The sequence below is a fragment of the Periplaneta americana genome, chromosome 1, assembly GCF_040183065.1.
Source record: "Periplaneta americana isolate PAMFEO1 chromosome 1, P.americana_PAMFEO1_priV1, whole genome shotgun sequence".
In the NCBI taxonomy this organism is placed as follows: domain Eukaryota; kingdom Metazoa; phylum Arthropoda; class Insecta; order Blattodea; family Blattidae; genus Periplaneta; species Periplaneta americana.
Genome location: NC_091117.1, coordinates 212,583,435 through 212,603,173, shown reverse-complemented (window position 1 = coordinate 212,603,173; position 19,739 = coordinate 212,583,435). Strand labels below are relative to the sequence as shown.

General features: G+C 34.8%; 1 protein-coding gene across 6 annotated transcripts in view; it reads right to left on the bottom strand.

The window, feature by feature from the left end:
* The window catches only part of LOC138707872 (protein argonaute-2-like), a 129,983-nt gene that overhangs the window by 83,155 nt on the left and 27,089 nt on the right, over positions 1–19,739 (bottom strand). For all 6 annotated transcript variants that reach the window (XR_011334410.1, XR_011334409.1, XM_069837902.1 and 3 more), the window contains 4 exons: positions 15,401–15,838; positions 13,608–13,815; positions 9,522–9,618; positions 2,332–2,528 (listed from right to left, as the gene is read on the bottom strand). Coding sequence is in view for 4 of the 6 variants with exons in the window: in XM_069837902.1 (XP_069694003.1) it covers positions 2,332–2,528; positions 9,522–9,618; positions 13,608–13,815; positions 15,401–15,838 (940 nt within the window). In the remaining 2 variants the exon portion in view is untranslated. The remainder of the gene's footprint in view (positions 1–2,331; positions 2,529–9,521; positions 9,619–13,607; positions 13,816–15,400; positions 15,839–19,739) is intronic.

Below are 19,739 nucleotides of genomic sequence, written 5' to 3'. Positions count from 1 at the left end.
TGATGCTGAGAAATTAAAGTTTATATTGACATGTAAACAGTTTTTCTTACTTTTTATGGAAATGGAGAAATTTAGATTTTTCTTCATTAAAACGCCTTTGCCCACGAAAAAATATTTTTAAAATATATGGTTATATTCCACATTGAAAGTACAACTAAACACATATTTTTTACTGGTGCACCGTTGGTAAGAAAGTATTGAAAATATCAAATAAAGAAAATAAATAATACGCGCGTGAACTAACCAGCTGACTGTAGGTAGTTGAGACAAGCAAGGCCAGGAGACAAACACATGATGTGTCGTCTAGCAGTCATGGCTGGGCTAGCTTTATCACAAGTTTTCATAAAAATGATGCCCAATGCTCGCTATCTTCAGCTCTCGGCCAGTGCGTGGGGTACTGCGATGTTCAGGTCTAGGTGTGTGAAAATTATTTAATACCCTCGAAACTTATTGCCGAGCCACTAAGCAAACAATGTCGAATCCCTCTTAATAACGCAAGGTTTTTCCTCAATATTTTTTACATTTTTACAAATGGGCAAAAAGCCTAAAAGTAAGTAAAATCAGATTATCTGTCTCTCTGTATACAATAAAAATAAGTATTACTTCTTATCATAACCTACCAAATGTCAGCTTCAAAATGAGCTCCCGTTCAATGTTCTGCAGTAAATGGTTCCAGAGTTTTGAGTGCTGAAAGAGGCTTGTTTTTATAAAATACGCTAAATTTGTCGCTCAATAGTACGAAAACCGTTTGACTTTCGATAGTATATTTTTGAAAATGCACTCTCCTCAGCACCTTGTATAAATAGGGAAAAAATTAGAGTATTAAAAACATGCGATGTTTTTTACTGATTGATTTCATATGGAATAGCCCAAGTACTGTACAAAGAAGAGAAGAGAAGGAAAAGAGAGTGGGAAATAGGGTGAAGTGGGAGACAAAGGAAGAGACCTGGTTATAGTGTGATCCAGCTTTAATTACCAAATGGACTGATGTCCCTTCTTGATGATTACTTGTACGTCAGAACGTTAGGTGTGCAGCAAAAGAAAGTACTATGTATTAACAGTGGCTCACATTTCGTTAGTAATTAAATCTTGGTCGACCTACACTTGCAGGAGACTAGATTGGTTTTGTGTGTCCAATTAAGAACACACATTTATCTAAAATTAATTGGCTGGTTTCTAATGTCCAGTCATTTTACAATGGAGTCATCTGTCATCTTATATGCCAGTGTAAAGTTTACATTACATTAACATTCTATCTAATAATAGAGAAAATTATTCCATAAACCAAACGGTTAAAAACATCGTTAATCAAGACTGTCCCACAATAATAGACGACATAAAACAGCTAATCCGGGAGACCTGCCAGTCACTTGACCACGCCGAAGTGTTACAAGTCATTGACAGTGTTAGAAGAAGAGTACGGGTGTGTGCTGTTCAAAACGGCAGACAGTTTGAACATTTATAAAAATTAATGGAATTGTCCAGTCTTTCAGTAAAATGTCAACACTAATTGTCTTATTTACATTTTCGTCTTTTAACATTTCTCAATATTGATGGCATTATCTTTTTGTACGTTTTCTCATTGAAAGAGCAGGAATTGGTAAAAACGATTCTTATGAAAGTTGTTTGTTTTGAAGAGCTCTATCAAATGGTACCTTATTTGACCCGGACTCCCATTTGAAATTTTAAAGTGATACGCCACTGACCCTACTTCCTGTTAGAGCTGATTAATGAAACCAAGCTCAAGTGAAAGTTCACATGTAGTTTAGTAATAAATATTTTTGTCTCGAAAATTTTAATGCAATAGATTCCAAAATAAATGACTTACATGTGGTCCAAATCACCTATTGCTTTTTCGTACGTTTTCTCATTGAAAAAAATAGGAATTGATAAAAACGTTTCCTATGAAAGTTGTTTGTTTTGAAGAGCTCTATCAAATGGTACCCTATATGACCCATACTCCCATTTGAAATTTTAAAGTGATACGCCACTGACCCTACTTCCTGTTAAGCCGATTGATGAAATTAAGCTCAAGTGAAAGTTCACATGTGGTTTAGTGATAAATATTTTTTCTCGAAAATTTTAATGCACTAGTTTCCGAAATAAATGACTGTTACGGGTTGTCTGAATCATCCTGTATAAATTCAAATTGTGTATCAATTAAGCTAAGACCAACTGAGAACAGCCAAGGATATAGCTGTCAGTAGAAAGTAGTAGAAACAACCAGAACAGTAAAGGTCTTCAAGGTTGCAGTTGTGGAAATGAATACCCAAATTATCATTAGGTGCTACATGTAGACAAATACAAAATTACTTTAATTACGTAACTCACCTTCCAGCAATAGGTGCATTTCGCAGCACGATATCCAGAGCTTGAAGTGCCTTCTGTGGTTGTTCTACTGATCTTCCATCTCTCATATAGGACTCCAAGGAGGTCAAATCAACTTGGCTTACATATCTAATAGCAATTTTAAATTTCTTTGTTGCATTACGCTCAGGATCAAACACATCAACTTCATCATCATATAACTGGGGAGGAAACAAATGTTAAAATGTCAGAGATCAATAACACTAGTCAACAAGGTTTTTGTCACAAGGGTGAAAATGGTCATTATAGATCAATTTTTGTGTGCTGATACTAGATCTAAACTTGAAAATTTTCCATCACGCACCATTTAAGAGGAAAATTGGAAATTGTGAAAAAATAAGAATGAATTTACCAAAGAACTTGGGTATCGAACTATGGACTTTATTTATACGGTTACACAGTATATTCACACGTTTTATAACTTATTGTTGCTCAGAATATATTTGAAGTGTATTTTAAGGAATAGATTAATTGAAATGCATGAGTCTGCATTAATAAGGCGCGTAGTGGGTGATACATACTGTATATGTATTACTTTATTGCTTTATGACGCTAGTCCGACAGAAAGCACTGAGAGGGTGGGCTTTTAGAGTGAAAATAGATTGCATTTTATGTAGGATTAGTTGAAAATTGTTTGAGCTTGTGACAAGTTGTATCGCTAGTTTTAAGTGTTTATCTCCGCATTCATTTACGCTTTCTGAGAATGAAAAAATCTCGTCGTGCGTGTGTAACTTCGCCGGACAGCTTTTGTTACGTATGTGGAGAATTTACGGCAAAATCGCAGCGTGGCCGTTATCAGATAAGTTAAAACAAGCATATTATTACTATTTTGAATGTAATGTGTGTGACAAGGACAAATCATGGGCTCCCCATATGTGCTGCACAACATGTTACTCAAAACTGATAAACTGGATGAACGGAGAGAAGACTCGAAGTATATCGTTTGCAGTTCCAATGATCTGGCGTGAACCGACAAGACATGCAGAAGACTGTTATTTCTGTTTAACAAAGATTACGGGATTTTCAAAGAAAACAAGATCTAAAATTGAATATCCTGCAATAAGACCTGTACTACCTGGACCAAAACTCCCTGTTCCTAATCCTCCTTCGCAATTGGAGGAATTGGTTCTTCCAATAGAACAAACAGATGATTTAGCTCAACCATCAACATTCTCTGATCCATCCTATAGCCCAGGACATCATAAAGAACCCCATTTAATTCAACAATGTGAACTGAACAACTTAATAAGAGATCTTAATCTCACTAAACAACAAGCTGAGATTTTAGGGTCTAGACTGCAACAATGGAACCTGCTAGCACCAGATACTAAAATTTCATTGTACAGGAAGAGACATGAACGGTTTTCAAAGTATTTTATAATGAAGAATTCTATGTGAATGTGTGTAAATATAGACGGCTTAATGGAAGAACTAGGATTTCAACACATCCCAGAGGAATGGAGATTATTCATAGATTCTTCCAAAATAAGTTTAAAAGCAGTGTTATTGCACAATGGAAACACTAAACCATCAATTCCAGTGGCGTATTCAGTAGATATGAAGGAAACTTATATAAATTTGTCAGTGTTACTAGATGCAGTCCAATATAAAATATACTGCTGGCAGATCTGCGGAGATTTGAAAATTTCGCCTTATTGCTCGGACTTCAGGATGGATTCACAAAATACTGTTGCTTTCTCTGTTTGTGGGGTAGTAGAGCGACTGAAAAACACTACATAGTGAAGACTGGCTTCCCAGAGAAAGCTATGTCCCAGGAGAACATAATATCAAGTATGTCCCTTTAGTAAAACCGGAAAAATTACTGCTTCCTCCTTTACATATCGAGCTTAGTTTAATGAAGAGTTTTGTTAAAGCTATGGATAAAAATGGAGAAGGTTTTGCATATGTAAGGGATGTGTTTCCGAAACTCAGTGAGACTAAAGTGAAAGAGGGAATTTTTGTTGGCCCTCAAATTAGGAAACTTTTGAAAGATGAGAGCTTTGAAAAAAAATTAAGTGTTGAAGAACAAGAAGCTTGGAATGCCTTTGTTAGTGTTGTTAGTGGGTTTTTAGGTAACAATAAAGCTGACAATTACCAACAGTTTGTACAAGAACTCCTGCATAGTTACCAGAAGCTTGGTTGTCGAATGTCATTGAAAATACATTTCCTCCATTCCAATCTGGACTTTTTCCTAGAGAACTTAGGAGCTGTAAGCAATGAAAAAGGGGAAAGATTCCATCAAGCTATACACAGGATGGAACAACGATATCAAGGAAGGTGGGATTCTAGTATGATGGGGGACTACTGTTGGTTTTTGTTCAGAGAAGGTGACTCAAACTAGAAGAGGAAAAAATAACTCTAAGTAACTAAATACTTTTTTTAAAAATCTAGCTTGAAGTCTGTATATGGTTGTTTACTTCAATGTAGGGCTCCTAAATTATTTGATTTGAGATTTTAATCAATTTAATTTATAAACCTTAAAAAATTATAGTTACTTTGATCCAGTTTTAAATTAATAAAGTAAAAGCCTATTTTGAAGGGAAAAAAAGGAACATAATGCCTTTTTTTCTTATTGTAATTATTATTTATGCGGCATTATTATTTTTCTGTGAATTCTGTGTATTTTGTGTATAAATTTTGCATCTTAGGAATTTATTTATTTTCACTGTGGTAATTGCGTCTTTTGAAATGTGCGAAAACGTTTTTTTTAATCAAAATATTTCCCTTTCTGTCACACAAAAATGTTACGTGTTACAGATTTTTTGCTGCCATTTTCGTAATCAGCAGGGTCGATTTAGTAAAAATCAGCTGATTTCATTTCTGTGACAGACAAAAAGTTAAAATTTGTTGACTAGTGTAATTGAATAAGAATGGTACAAAAGTAAATGTAGCTAAGAAGAGTGTCCTAAGGAATAAAATATTTAACTCTGTAATAAAGTAATACATACTAGGTTCAAAAAGTTCCCGGAATTTGCTAGCATTATAGAAACAACGTACCTTAAACACTATTCTACAGCATTCCCTTCAAATTAGTTGCCTTCCGCAACAACACACTTTTGCCAACGCGTGTACAGTTCCTGGAAGCAGGCCTGGAAGCCATTTTGTGAAACCCGTCTTAGTGCTCTCGTCGCGTTTGCGATAACCTCTTCAGCATTGAATCTCCGTCCTTTCAGATGACTTTTCAGACGGGGAAACAGAAAGTAATCAGGTGGTGAGAGATCAGGAGAGTATGGTGGGTGATCCAAAGCAGTTATGTTGTGCCTGGCAAGAAAATTCTTTACAATAATTGCGCGATGAGCAGGTGCATTGTCATGCATAAGGAACCAGTTGTTTTCTACCCACTTTTCTGGACGTTTCCTTCTCACTGCGTCCCAGAGGCGACGGAGGGTTTCTACGTACAATTCTTTCGTTACAGTACGACCTTCTGGAATGAACTCATGGTGCATGAGACCCTGAGAGTCGAAGAAAACTTCCAACATAACTTTGCTTTAAGTGTGCTTAAATGCGACAGGCTCATGTCAGTAGATTTACTGGCATGTGAAAGAACTCCTGCGGGACAAAATTCCGGCACATCCGGCGATGCTGATATAACCTCTGCAGTTGCGAGCGTCGTTAAATAAAACATAACATTTAAAATAACTTTGCCTTTGGAAGTGTCCCTAGGAAAGTTTTGCTTCCGAGGAGATGTTTTCGATTTCCACTCAGATGACTGTCGTTTAGGGACTGGGTCGTACAAGTAGCACCAGTTTCATTTTGTTTAAGAAATCACCATCTTCATCAGCCATACTGATCATGTCCCCAGCAAAACACAGAACTTGATGTTTGTACTTTGCTCTGTGGACATAATTACAAAATGCGACGAACAAACAAAACACTATGATAAACAATTGCCTACAACTCAAAACCAATAATTGCCATTATCAGCAAACTTTAAGGAAATGACATCATGAATGTTACCAACAAAACAAATGTATAATATCCCTTGTTATATATTAATACGAAAAATGGTAGTAAAATTCCGGGAACTTTTTGAACCTAGTAGTATTAAAAAAACTGGAGCATATTAGTCCGAAAAAAGTTTGCTTGTTTTAGTTAACTGCCCGAAGATAGGTTTGAACCTCACAAATGACACCAATAAAGCATTATTCATGAGACAACTAAGCCAGGAGATGTTAGGATGGCCAGTTGCTTTCTCCTTCCATTGCATACATTGCTGACTAGATACATATTACACTAGTAAAAAGCTAATAATTAATTATAGTGTTGTTTGCTTCAGGGAATAGACTACTACCCATCCCACCTTCAAGCAAATTCTATCAACATCTTGTTTCTGGATATTGTACCTTAATCTATTTAAGTATTCCCCGAATTTTCCATGCCCAGTCAAAAACTGTGTCAGTACGAAATTTACATTTATTACGATCATAGACTGTTCGAAAACATAGCTCTTTTGTAAGAATTCCCTTATCACTATTGACCCATCTTTCGTTCCATTCTTGCATATAATGTTCTTTGGCTACTTTTTTGATATAGGATATCGGACATAAATTGTACGACAGTGGCACATCAGAGTTGGCTGCAATCTTTGCCAATTCATCGGCTCTCTCATTTCCAACTATCCCAGTATGCCCTCTGACCCAAGTTGTACAAATATGGACGGCACTTTTCATTATTAAAGTTTTTATCTCTGAGGCTATAATGTTAGTGTTATATTTATCATTAACTGATATTACTGCTGACTGCGAGTCACTGTGAACGCAAGTGCTGTAACCAGACTGACTACACCATTCTTAGGTTTGAGATACAAATTAGATTTACTTTAAATGTTATTTTAACTGATCGTGCTTCATTTAATTTAGGATGTTCCCTGTTGTTATTATTATTATTATTATTATTATTAATAATTATTGTTAGTATTAATTATTAGTATTATTATTAATTGTATTTTTTATTAATTGTGTTTATTATTGTCTTTATTGAGTGTAATTAGTTACCACTGCCACCGGGTATATACCCATTGCAGTGTGAATAAATACATACATACATATTTCATACCTATCATCTTCTTTTCGGCTTGTTATTAGGAGAGATTCGAAATAGGTCAATTTCAACCAACTGTTTTCGAACAATGGCATAATATTGTATATATATATTATTTTAATGTACCGAAGTACATATGATATTTCCATGCAGATACTCTTACATCATATGATGACACAGAATATCTGCATGGAAATATCATGTGATTTAAGACGGCGCTTATTCTGTCGGATCCCGGCCAACAAGTCACTCATACCGAGTGCACCTCAGCACATGTGTGGACTTCAGTCCTATGTTCATAGACATCTATGACGTAGTGCAGAGGGCGGCCACTAGAGGGAACCCAAGAGTTGGAACTTAATCTGAGACGATTCTGTCCGGCGCTGAGGTGGGTATCCGGTGTGGCTTAGTGGATAAAGCATCAGCACGTAGAGCTGAAAACCCGGGTTCAAATCCCGGCGCCGGAGAGAATTTTTCTCCGTTCCATTACTCTTACATCGTATAATATTGTATGGTTTATCTCCGACACTTTTTGTATAAAACTTATTTTTGTAAAATTAAAATTTAAGATGTTATTAACAATACTGATCAAGATTGCATCAACTGAATTATTATTAGTATGTAATAGATTTTCTTTATGTTATGGTATACCAGTACCTAAGTTGTTTTTTGTTTCATATATAAATTTAGGTTGTTTTTAATCTTGGCTTGGAATCTAGATATCTAGTCCATGAAGATGTTCATTACTTGACAACCATTAGACTGAAGAGATTCTCAAAGAACTTCAAATTGATCCTATTGTCAATTATCTTCAGCAATACGACTCTAATGGAAAGAGCATGGCTTAAACAAACCTATCTTATGTCTTAAGAGGACAACAAAATTCAGGACGACCTAAAAAATGCTGGCATGAGACCATAACAGAGTCACTGGGGTCATGAAGGTTCATGATGATAATGATGAAGATGATGGTTCTTTATTTTTTGTTTAATCTAGCCAAATATATACCTGTGTTTTGTGCACATGTGTGAGCATGATACTATTTTGTTGCCAGTTCTGATTTTACTGAAGAAAATGTGATAACCGTCCCCAGAACAGGTAATGTGCTTAGTAAAATTTTCTATTTCAAGTTCACATAAATTTCACTTTTCATCATCATCATCATCATCATCCTTCACGAATTAGGCCTCTGTAAACCTGTTTCGGCCCCATCTAGCAGTCTTCTTAAAGGTCTTCCTGGTCAACGATGTTCTCTAGGTTTATATTGCATCATAATTTTTGGGATTCTTGAATTTTCCATTCTTCTTACATGATCTAGCCAACTGAATTTGTATCTGCTGATTTTTTCTTCTACTGACTCTATTTCTAATTGTTCTAAAATTTCTTCATTCCTTTTTCGGTCTAAAAAAGAGTATATCCTGCTGTCCTCCTGAAAAATTTCATTTCCGTTGCTTTGATTCTGTTCATGTATTTTTTCTTTAATGTCCAAATCTCGCTTCCGTATAAAAGGGAGGGTAATGCTATTTTTATTCTTGTAGATTTTTGTACTAATTTAGCTTTTAATGTTTATTCCTAGAATTTGTGTAAATTTGGTAATTTTCTTGTTCACATCTTTTTCATTTTGATAAGATATTTCACAACCCAGATAATTGAAATTTTGCACTTGTTCGAGGCATTGGTTATTGTGTATTATCTTACTTCTGACTGGGTCTTGTCCTAAAAATGCCATTACTTTTGATTTTTGTGCTGAAATTTCCACCCCAAAATCTTTTAATATTTTATTTAATGGATATAATCCTCTTTGTAAATTATCCTCTGAATTAGAAATTATGACTTGATCATCGGCATAGAGTAAGGTATTTAATGTTAGAGCACTGGTTATTTTGATTCCTGATGCGTAGATTTGGTTCCATTTTAAAATAATTTAATTTATATAAATATTAAATAAAGTTGGTGACAGTGGACAACCTTGTCGAACTCCATTATTAACTAATTTTCTTTCAGATATACAGTTATTTATTTTGACACTTATTTTGCTGTCTGTGTAGATTTCTATTTCTTGTAAATGTTACATAAGAAAATTAAAGGAGAAATTTTCAGAATTTCATACATACTTCAGGTAGTTCTGTAGAGCTGAAAAGGTTTTTCCTTCCATCAAAAGCTGGCCATCGATTAGGAAAATGTATTATCTTATATTCGTCCAAAGCAGGTCTAAAAAAAAGAGAGAGAGAGCATTATCAATTAAGTACGCTGTATTTCTGTATAGATAGGAAATACTGTATTCGTCAAATATAGAATGATTGACAGAGAAAGATTGTAACTTTAGGATATGACTTTTTAAGCAAATTCTGAATAAAAGATTCATATGGATATGGGTCCAAGTTTGTGCGGTTACAGAACTATGGCTATTTTAATCTACAATATGCTGCCACGTCTCTAAATCATACTTAGAGACTGAAAGCCAGAAAATTTACACTTTATGTTCAGAGCTATATTTGTTTCAAGTGTTGTAGTCGAAGTTAATGCTTGCAGAAGATTTTCGAATGTACCACCTTCTGCATCACTACACTTCTACATACAAGTTTAAATTGAACACGTAGGTCAAACCAATTACTTACAGTAGCGTGCAAATTAATCTGAGCAACGTAATTACTTATGCAAAAACACTCAAACGGGATTAAAAAAAAGGATCTAAGACATACCTCAGTAATCTATGTGGCCTCCCTTGTTCCTAATAACAGCTCTGAGACGATTTGGCATGGATTCCACTAATTTCCCACAAATATTCTTCATTTCTTCATCGCGAAACCATACACCAATGAGAGCAGAAATCATCTTCTCCTTTGTAGAACAATCCATTTTTTGCATTCTTCTTTTGCAAATTGACCACAATTTCTCAATGGGGTTGATGTCGGGTGAGTTTCCTGGCCAGAGGAGTACCTGAATATTCTTCTTGTTGAAGAATTCTGTAGTTTTTCAAGATGTATGGCATGGTGCCAGGTCTTGTTGGAACACACCTCTGCCATCCGGAAATGATTTTTGCAGCTGGGGTATGATTCTGGTTTCCAATAAGTGAATATATTTGTCAGAATTCATCATTCCCTTGATAGGTATTAATGCTCCAGGGCCTTCATGTGTAAAACAACCCCAAAACATTACTTTAGGGGGGTATTTGGGTGCTTGTTGGAGATGAGCTGCTGTTACTTTTTCGGATCCTTTCCGTACGTAATAAACACAGTGGCCGTGGACCTCGAAATGAGACTCATCAGAAAAAAGTACATTCACTGTCCAGTGTTGATGTAATTTTGCCCACATTAAGCGTTTTTTTGCACATAACAGGAGTTAGCAGTTGCTTCTTAATAGGCTTATGAGCCCTTCGTCCAGCTTCCAAAAGCCTACGCCGCACTGTTGTGACGTGAATATTCGCCCCAGTGGTAGCCATTAACTCACGGGTTAAGTCGACAGCAGTTAGTCTAGGATTTAATTTACTTTTCCTGACAATTAAACGATCATCTGCAGGTGAAGTCTTCCTTTTCCGGCCACAGTTTCCTTTTTTCTGGAGTGTGATGGATCCAGTCTCCCTGTATAGTTTTATGATCGAATTAACAGTAGCCAAACCGATGTGACATTCTGCAGCAATTTGCCTCTGTGTCATAGAAGAATGCTCTGCTAATGTTATAATTTTAGACCGTTTTCGTGGAGTTGTATCCATTTGTGAAGACGACAGAATGTACACAGGACTGCAGTATTAAGTCTTCAACACAACTGAAATGCTTATAAGTACAAAACGACAGGCAAAATGTCACATATTATAAAAAAAATAATGACAGACCTTCAACAATGGAATTACACGTACTACAGATGTAAATTAAAGTGGTATGAGCAGCTGTAAGACCAACAATGACAGAAAATGTAAAAAATATGTCGTGTTCGGATTAATTTGCACGCTACTGTATGACTGTCTCTTATGCAATCTGTGGCATCTAAAGTGCAATGGAGTAATGTGTCTGTTGTTTACACTTTCGTCTGGTAGATCAGATCTTTCATCTAGCCTCGCACACAAAAATCTAAGCAACTTAGATCAGAGGACTCGTGCAGCCAATTTTGTGGGCCATGCTGACTAACCCATCGCTCACTGAAACATTCATTCAAAAAAGTTCGAACTGCACAGAAAAATAAGGAGGAGCACCGTCATGTTGGAAGTACGTTTCTAAAGTCACATCTACCGAACCTTGCTGCAATTCATCCTGCAGAAATTGTAGGTATAATGAGGGTCACGTATGAACAGTTCCTAAACAGCAAATATTGACGTCTTGTCAGTGTTGCCAATTGTTACCAGATATCACACGATTCTACATACTGAATGATTTAGTAGTAGTAGTAGTAGGTTTATTTTGCTTGGCCGAGATAAGGCCATGAGGCCTTCTCTTCCACTCAACCAGGTTTCAATAATATACATGAAATACAAAATTAGATTACAAAACAACACAAAAGAAAATACCTTAGAAATTACATAAAATATAGTAGAAAATTACAATAGTCAAGATCGGTTACATAATATATAAAATAAAGTAGAACATTACACATAATCAAAATCAGTTACATAACATAAGGGAAGAAAAAAGAGCGCGCGCGCGCGCCCACACACGCACGCACGCACGCACGCACACACACACACACACACACACAAAAAATTTATAAGACCTAAAATGCTCGAGATAAATTCGACGATTAATTCACTTGAGATATATTATACAGTTAATATACTAATAGGAGAATACATGTGGGTTACAAGACATAAAATGTTGATTAGCAAAGTCGTACTAAATGGCATACAAATACAAATGATTAAGTAATATATCAAGATAATAAAAAGAGAAAAAAAAAAAAAAAAGAAGAGAGGAGAAAAAAAATAACAACTTGGTCATTTAAGACTATTTAGAAACTTCCGCAAGAGTCTAGTTCTGGTCATTAAAAACATTTCTACCATACTTTACCTTTATGTTGGAAGGTTATTCTAAATAATTCAATAATTTGTAACATATTTTCGTAGTCAAATTATACGAGAAAGGGATTAACATGTTATGTATTTTGTCTGGCAATATGAAATTCATTGGTTTGACTAAACAACTGATTCACGAGATCTAACCTAAAAATGTATTTTGTTCGATCACATGAAATTATTAGTACTAACTTCGAAAACTTACCTGACTATAGCCTTGAATTATAACCACAACGCAACACATAAAATAACAATTAGGCCTATGTATTATTATTAATACTGATATTAATTAATTATTAGTATGTTCAAATTTCACTAGATTCCAGTAATCAGCTCAGAACTCTAGTACAATTTTAATTTCATGGATGGAACTCCAGTACCGACAACATTTGTCTCAGCTGCCAACATACCAGTTACAAAATCACTACCATTAGTAGTATTTGTCAGTATCGAAATTCGAAACGAAGTTGGCAAAAGAAAATTCAACCTGCAAACTAGAAAATCACCACAATCCACTAGCATATGTAGTAATGGGGGCAAAATGGTTAAGTTTTACCCTTAGGGTATGAAGTAAGCTGACTCGGACTATAACTCTGTCACGTAAGTCGACCCAATCCCCAAAAATAAGTGTGTCAATCAGTCACCACACCAAACATTTACACTAAAACAAAACAACACTGGAAATTGCTTTCCAGTCACGAGGATTTAACTGCGAAAACACATGTTGCATGTGGTGTGGATACATAATAATTTCAACACTGAATTATTTATTTTTGGTGCAAGAGACATCTCTTTTTTTATGCACTTATTTATTTATCTACCCTTGTGCCATCAGTAAAAAAACATGTTTTTAAATTATTTTCAATTTGAACAGTCTTGCTACATAAGTACTTACGTGGTATTCTGAAGTATAGCATTAGCGTTAATCTTTGACTCCTACCATGTCAAGTTTATACATAGCTCTGGTTTGTTTGCTTAAGCTGTCTGGAGAGGGTGCATAAAGTACAAAGATGCAGATCTAAATGTTTCTGACCATTTCAGGTCAAGTCACCCTAAAGTCAAAGAAGCAGCAACATAAATATAGCAGTAATCTATTAAAATAGTGAAGGTGGAATTAAAGTTAAGAAAGGTCTGCTATAAAATGACTACAGAATTTCACAGAAGTAAAAAAAGAAAGTATGAGAGTAACAATACCTACCTCAGCAATCTCTTTGGAAGCTCAGGTTCAAACTTCACATCATAGTGGTAAGCAATTGGATTCCGTAGTTTCGAGATATTCAAGGCTAAATAATTAACTTCAACTACTGTTGGCCTTCCTCTTGTTCCAGGAGATTTTCTTCTAGGAATAATCAATGACTGCATTCCTTTTGTGATTGCCTGAATGTCAGAAACACGTGCTGCAGGTCCTACAAAATGAATACCACTCAATATTTTCTCCTTCAATTAAGTATTCCTTAGACTTTGCAAGTATATGCATGTAAAGGCCTAACACTTCAATAATTATCGACACAATATCCTTAACAATATCACTTAATAAATGCTGATAATGATAATACATACTAGGTTCAAAAAGTTCCCGGAATTTGCTAGTATCATAAAACAACGTACCTTAAACACTATTCTACAGCATTCCCTTCAAAATAGTTGCCTTCCGCAACAACACACTTTTGCCAACGCGTGTAGAGTTCCTGGAAGCAGGCCTGGAAGCCATTTTGTGAAACCCGTCTTAGTGCTCTCGTCGCGTTTGCGACAACCTCTTCAGCATTGAATTTCCGTCCTTTCAGATGACTTTTCAGACGGGGAAACAGAAAGTAATCAGGTGGTGAGAGATCAGGAGAGTATGGTGAGTGATCCAAAGCAGTTATGTTGTGCCTGGCAAGAAAATTCTTTACAGATTGAGCGATAAGGAGGTGCATTGTCATGCATAAGGAACCAGTTGTTTTCTACCCAATTTTTTCTGGACGTTTCCTTCTCACTGCGTCCCGGAGGCGACGAAGGATTTCTACGTACAATTCTTTCGTTACAGTACGACCTTCTGGAATGAACTCATGGTGGATGAGACCCTGAGAGTCGAAGAAAACTTCCAACATAACTTTGCCTTTGGAAGTGTCCCTAGGAAATTTTTGCTTCCGAGGAGATGTTTTCGATTTCCACTCAGATGACTGTCGTTTAGGGACTGGGTCGTACAAGTAGCACCAAGTTTCATCACCAGCAATAATTTTGTTTAAGAAATCACCATCTTCATCAGCCATACTGATCATGTCCCCAGCAAGAGTCATTCTTGTTTCTTTCTGTTCTGCCGACAACATTTTCGGAACTAACTTCTCAGACACGTAATGCATGTTGAGATGCTTGTGAAGAACATTGTGTAATCTTAATGTCTCTGCAGGAGTTTTGTATTTGTACGTTGCTCTGTGGACATTAATTACAAAATGCGACGAATAAACAAAACATTATGATAAACAATTGTCTACAACTCAAAACCAATAATCGCCATTATCAACAAACTTTAAGGAAATGACATCATGAATGTTACCAACAAAACAAATGTATAACATCCCTTGTTATATATTAACACGAAAAATGGTAGTAAAATTCCGGGAACTTTTTGAACCCAGTAGTACATTCACTAGTAAATAAGAAATAATGAAACTGTGTTGCAAAATGTAATTAAAATCACATTTCCTTTTCTCTTTAATAATTTTTTTAAAGTGTCTAGCAGAGGTAGAGGAGGCGAAATATGGTTTAAATTAATTAATTTCAATGAATGCATAACAGTTTTAGAAACTTTCACTTAACACTGCATGAAATGAGCAACTTCTCTGCCATCTGAACCACGTTTTCGATTGAAATCTAATACATGCTAGGCACCTTGTGGGAATCTATCATTCTTTTTGTCAGAACAACAGAGATTCAATTTTTAAGACATACAATAGCTGTTCTGAAATACAGAAAAAGCAAAACATCACTTCATAAGTGTTTGCAAAATACCTCTTGCCGGCTGTTGTGGCTGACTCATCCCAGGAGGTGGGGCACCTCTTGCCTGACCCTTTGGACTACCTCTGCCTGCTGGTGAGGGAGCAGCCTGCAGTGGCTGACCTCTCGGAACACCCATGCCTGGTGGGGGCCCAGTCTGTGGCGACTGAGCTCTGGGACCACCCATTCTTGGTTGAGGTCCTACTTGTGGTGGTGTTTGACCTCTGGGAACACCCATGCCTGGCGGAGGCCCAGTCTGTGGTGACTGACCTCTGGGAACACCCATGCCTGGTGGGGGCCCAGTCTGTGGTGGTGGACCTCTCGGACCACCCATCCCTGGCGGAGGCCCACCTGGCTGAGGTGGTGACTGAGCTCTGACCCAAACTGGAGCACCACTTGGTTGACTGACACTTACAGGAGATTTAACCTCTTGGGCCATTCCAGGTTTATATTCTGTAAACATTACATAATACTAGTGGCTTGTGCAGCAAATGCTGCATACTAAGTTCATTAGATGTACAAATAAATATTTTTCAGATTTATTTTCAATGAAGAATACCTACCAGACATTCTGAAAATTATTTGCTTCCGTAATAATGAAAGATACTCCCTCTGAATGTTTTTTTATGCCAAATACTTTTTCTTGAGCCTATACACCTTCAGTTCTTGAGTTTGAACGCCAAAACGCAAGTAACAGTGTCAGGACAATCAGTGGGTTTTTCATTTGGGAGTAAAGCAATAGCTATTTCAGGTCATTGTGGATTGTAGGCGAAAGTTAAAAAAAATGTCAGGTTTGCTAGCATCTTGGTATAGCTGTTGCATGTTTCGTGAACTATCTTGAAATGCAATGATCGGGAGACTACAAAATCTTGTAGGCCTCTTATTTTATCAGTAAGCAATACCTTTTGGTCTTTCCTTAGGAACTCTAATTCTTGCGCTCTCTCGAGCTAATACTGAAGAGAATGATGCATATAAATATCTACACCACACCACCATTAAATATATGAAAAAGACCCAACCCCGCTTGATTAATAACTATAAAAATATTTGATTTTTAATAACAATATTATCTTATGTAAGTTTTATAGCTTTCAGTAACATATACTATATAATCGCCACTCAGTAAAATATAGAAATCAAGATCTAATTTAAGATATTCTCTACATCTACTTACATAAACCCAAAACGTTTCACTTTCATATCATCAATATAGTATTAATACGTATAATTAATGAAAAATAGTCACATCATGGCATTAACTATAATAATATTTCATTTATAATGGTAATAATGTCATCAAACACCTCAAGTTTTGTAGTTTTTAATATCCAATACACAGCTCTACTCAAAAAATTACACACAACAGAATCAAACCTGTAAATTATTTTTAGTAAGTCTTAAACATTTTAATAACGAATTTAATTTGAGTTCTAAATATGTCAGCATTCTTGCAGATCATGGCCTTCGTGTAATATTGTTTACTGTAGTGTGTGTTTTGTTTTATTCTGAAATGCAATTAGCTAGTTCTCAAAACTGACGACAGATGGATTTTGAAAAATAGGAAAATTATGTTGAAAAGTTGACATTTCACTGAAAACTATTATTTTTCTGAAAAACTTTGAGTTCCAAGCTTCAAAATGAGGGGCCATTTATTAAAATCCGTTCAGCAGTTTTCCCGTAATTTCCATTACCAGTTCAAATTATATATATAGATGTGCATTAGGGTGGTCCTTATTTTTCAACATTCGAAATTCTTTGCTCCCAACCCCTAACCTTGTTCCAATGTATAAAATAGAGCTCCTTGCAAAATTTCACCTCAATCAAACTATTTTAATGCAACCCCCAAAGACCTTGAAATTTCACATTTCTCTAAAAAATTTGAAATTTCTTATTTAAAACTTTTGTATAATTTATTTTATTTTAATTTCTTTATTTGCTAGATGACAAAATATTTAGGCTAGCAAATGTAATCAATCATTATACATTAAAAACAATCTAGGTCCCCTTAAAGGAGATAAAATCTCGTGCTGAAGAGGGATTCCATACATAATATTGTTGAAGATAAATATGGAGCAAAAATTGAAACCAAAGAAAAACACAAAATTATATTAAAATCACTTAATGAAACAAATTAAAACAATAAGAATAAAAATGTAACATAATGCAGATTTTAACTCTTCATTAGACCAGTTTTGGTAGCATGTGGATATTGCTTTTGATAAGAGCTTTTCTGTTTCATCCTTTGACAGAATGTTCCAGTATTCTCGAATAAACTTCACTCCTCTCTCAGCCACGTCGTTGACAACTACAATACGTTTCAATTTTTCCAATCCATGTTGGAAGTTGACACATTATCTTTCCACGTTGACAGGCAGTCTTTTAGGAAATTTGTATTTATTAAAAATCTTGGGAAAAACTTCTTTGATTCAGAGGGAATAAAATCATAGAAGTGCTTTCCTTTTACAGAATTCAGATCTCCACTACTAAGTACGTATCTTTTTACTTGATTTTCTATACCACTGTGGCTGAAGTTATGAATTATGTGTGCCATTTTTTTCTCAATATATACTGGAACTTCATCATCAAAAAATGCAAATGATGCACTTTCTGGAGATAGGTACCATAAGTGGTTTCTAAATTTTTGTACTCTAGCACTAAGACTTTCTGGTACTTCCTCATACTATATTATTTTCAGTAAAAAATTATAATCCAGATAAAGAGCTTTTACAGCCAGTGGTGCTAGGAACCAGGTTCGTAAATATATTGTGATGAGAAAAATGCATATTTTTCTGAATGTTTCTCTTTTCTTGTAAGTTTAAACTGATCTTGAAGTAAATAAAATTTTAATGCATAAATAAATAGCCTTTGACATCCACAGGGCATGGTTCATAGCTTCAGAAACGTGAAATGAAACCCCTTCCAGGGGAATACCACCGAGAAAGATCATGGGCAATTATAATAATTCGCGTTAATCATCTCTAACTTGTCTCTGACTTAACTGTACTTTAAGAAATTCCAGCATACTAACATGGACATCTTCAGGGATATCTTCTATTCCAGTACCTCTGCAGTGAGGAAACTAATAAATAATAAACTAATTTTTATGAAAACCTCAACAGTGAGAAAACTAATTAATAATGAAATAATTTTTATGAAAACCTCAGCAGTGAGAAAACTAATTAATAATGAAATAATTTTTATGAAAACCTCAGCAGTGAGAACACTAATTAATAATATAATAATTTTATGAAAACCTCCGCAGTGAGAAAACTAATTAATAATGACATAATTTTTATGAAAACCTCCGCAGTGAGAAAACTAATTAATAATGACATAATTTTTATGAAAACCTCCGCAGTGAGAAAACTAATTAATAATGTAATAATTTTATGAAAACCTCAGCAGTGAGGAAACTAATTAATAATGTAATAATTTTATGAAAACCTCCGCAGTGAGAAAACTAATTAATAATGTAATAATTTTATGAAAACTTTTATGAAAACCTCAGCAGTGAGGAAACTAATTAATAATGTAATAATTTTATGAAAACCTCCGCAGTGAGAAAACTAATTAATAATGACATAATTTTTATGAAAACCTCCGCAGTGAGAAAACTAGTTAATAATGACATAATTTTTATGAAAACCTCTGCAGTGAGAAAACTAATTAATAATGACATAATTTTTATGAAAACCTCCGCAGTGAGAAAACTAATTAATAATGACATAATTTTTATGAAAACCTCCGCAGTGAGAAAACTAATTAATAATGACATAATTTTTATGAAAACCTCCGCAGTGAGAAAACTAATTAATAATGACATAATTTTTATGAAAACCTCCGCAGTGAGAAAACTAATAATGACATAATTTTTATGAAAACCTCCGCAGTGAGAAAACTAATTAATAATGAAATAATTTTTATGAAAACCTCAGCAGTGAGAAAACTAATTAATAATGAAATAATTTTTATGAAAACTTCAGCAGTGAGAACACTAATTAATAATGTAATAATTTTATGAAAACCTCCGCAGTGAGAAAACTAATTAATAATGACATAATTTTTATGAAAACCTTCGCAGTGAGAAAACTAATTAATAATGACATAATTTTTACGAAAACCTCCGCAGTGAGAAAACTAATTAATAATGACATAATTTTTATGAAAACCTCAGCAGTGAGAAAACTAATTAATAATGTAATAATTTTATGAAAACCTCCGCAGTGAGAAAACTAATTAATAATGACATAATTTTTATGAAAACCTCCGCAATGAGAAAACTAATTAAAATTGACATAATTTTTATGAAAACCTCCGCAGTGAGAAAACTAATTAATAATGACATAATTTTTAT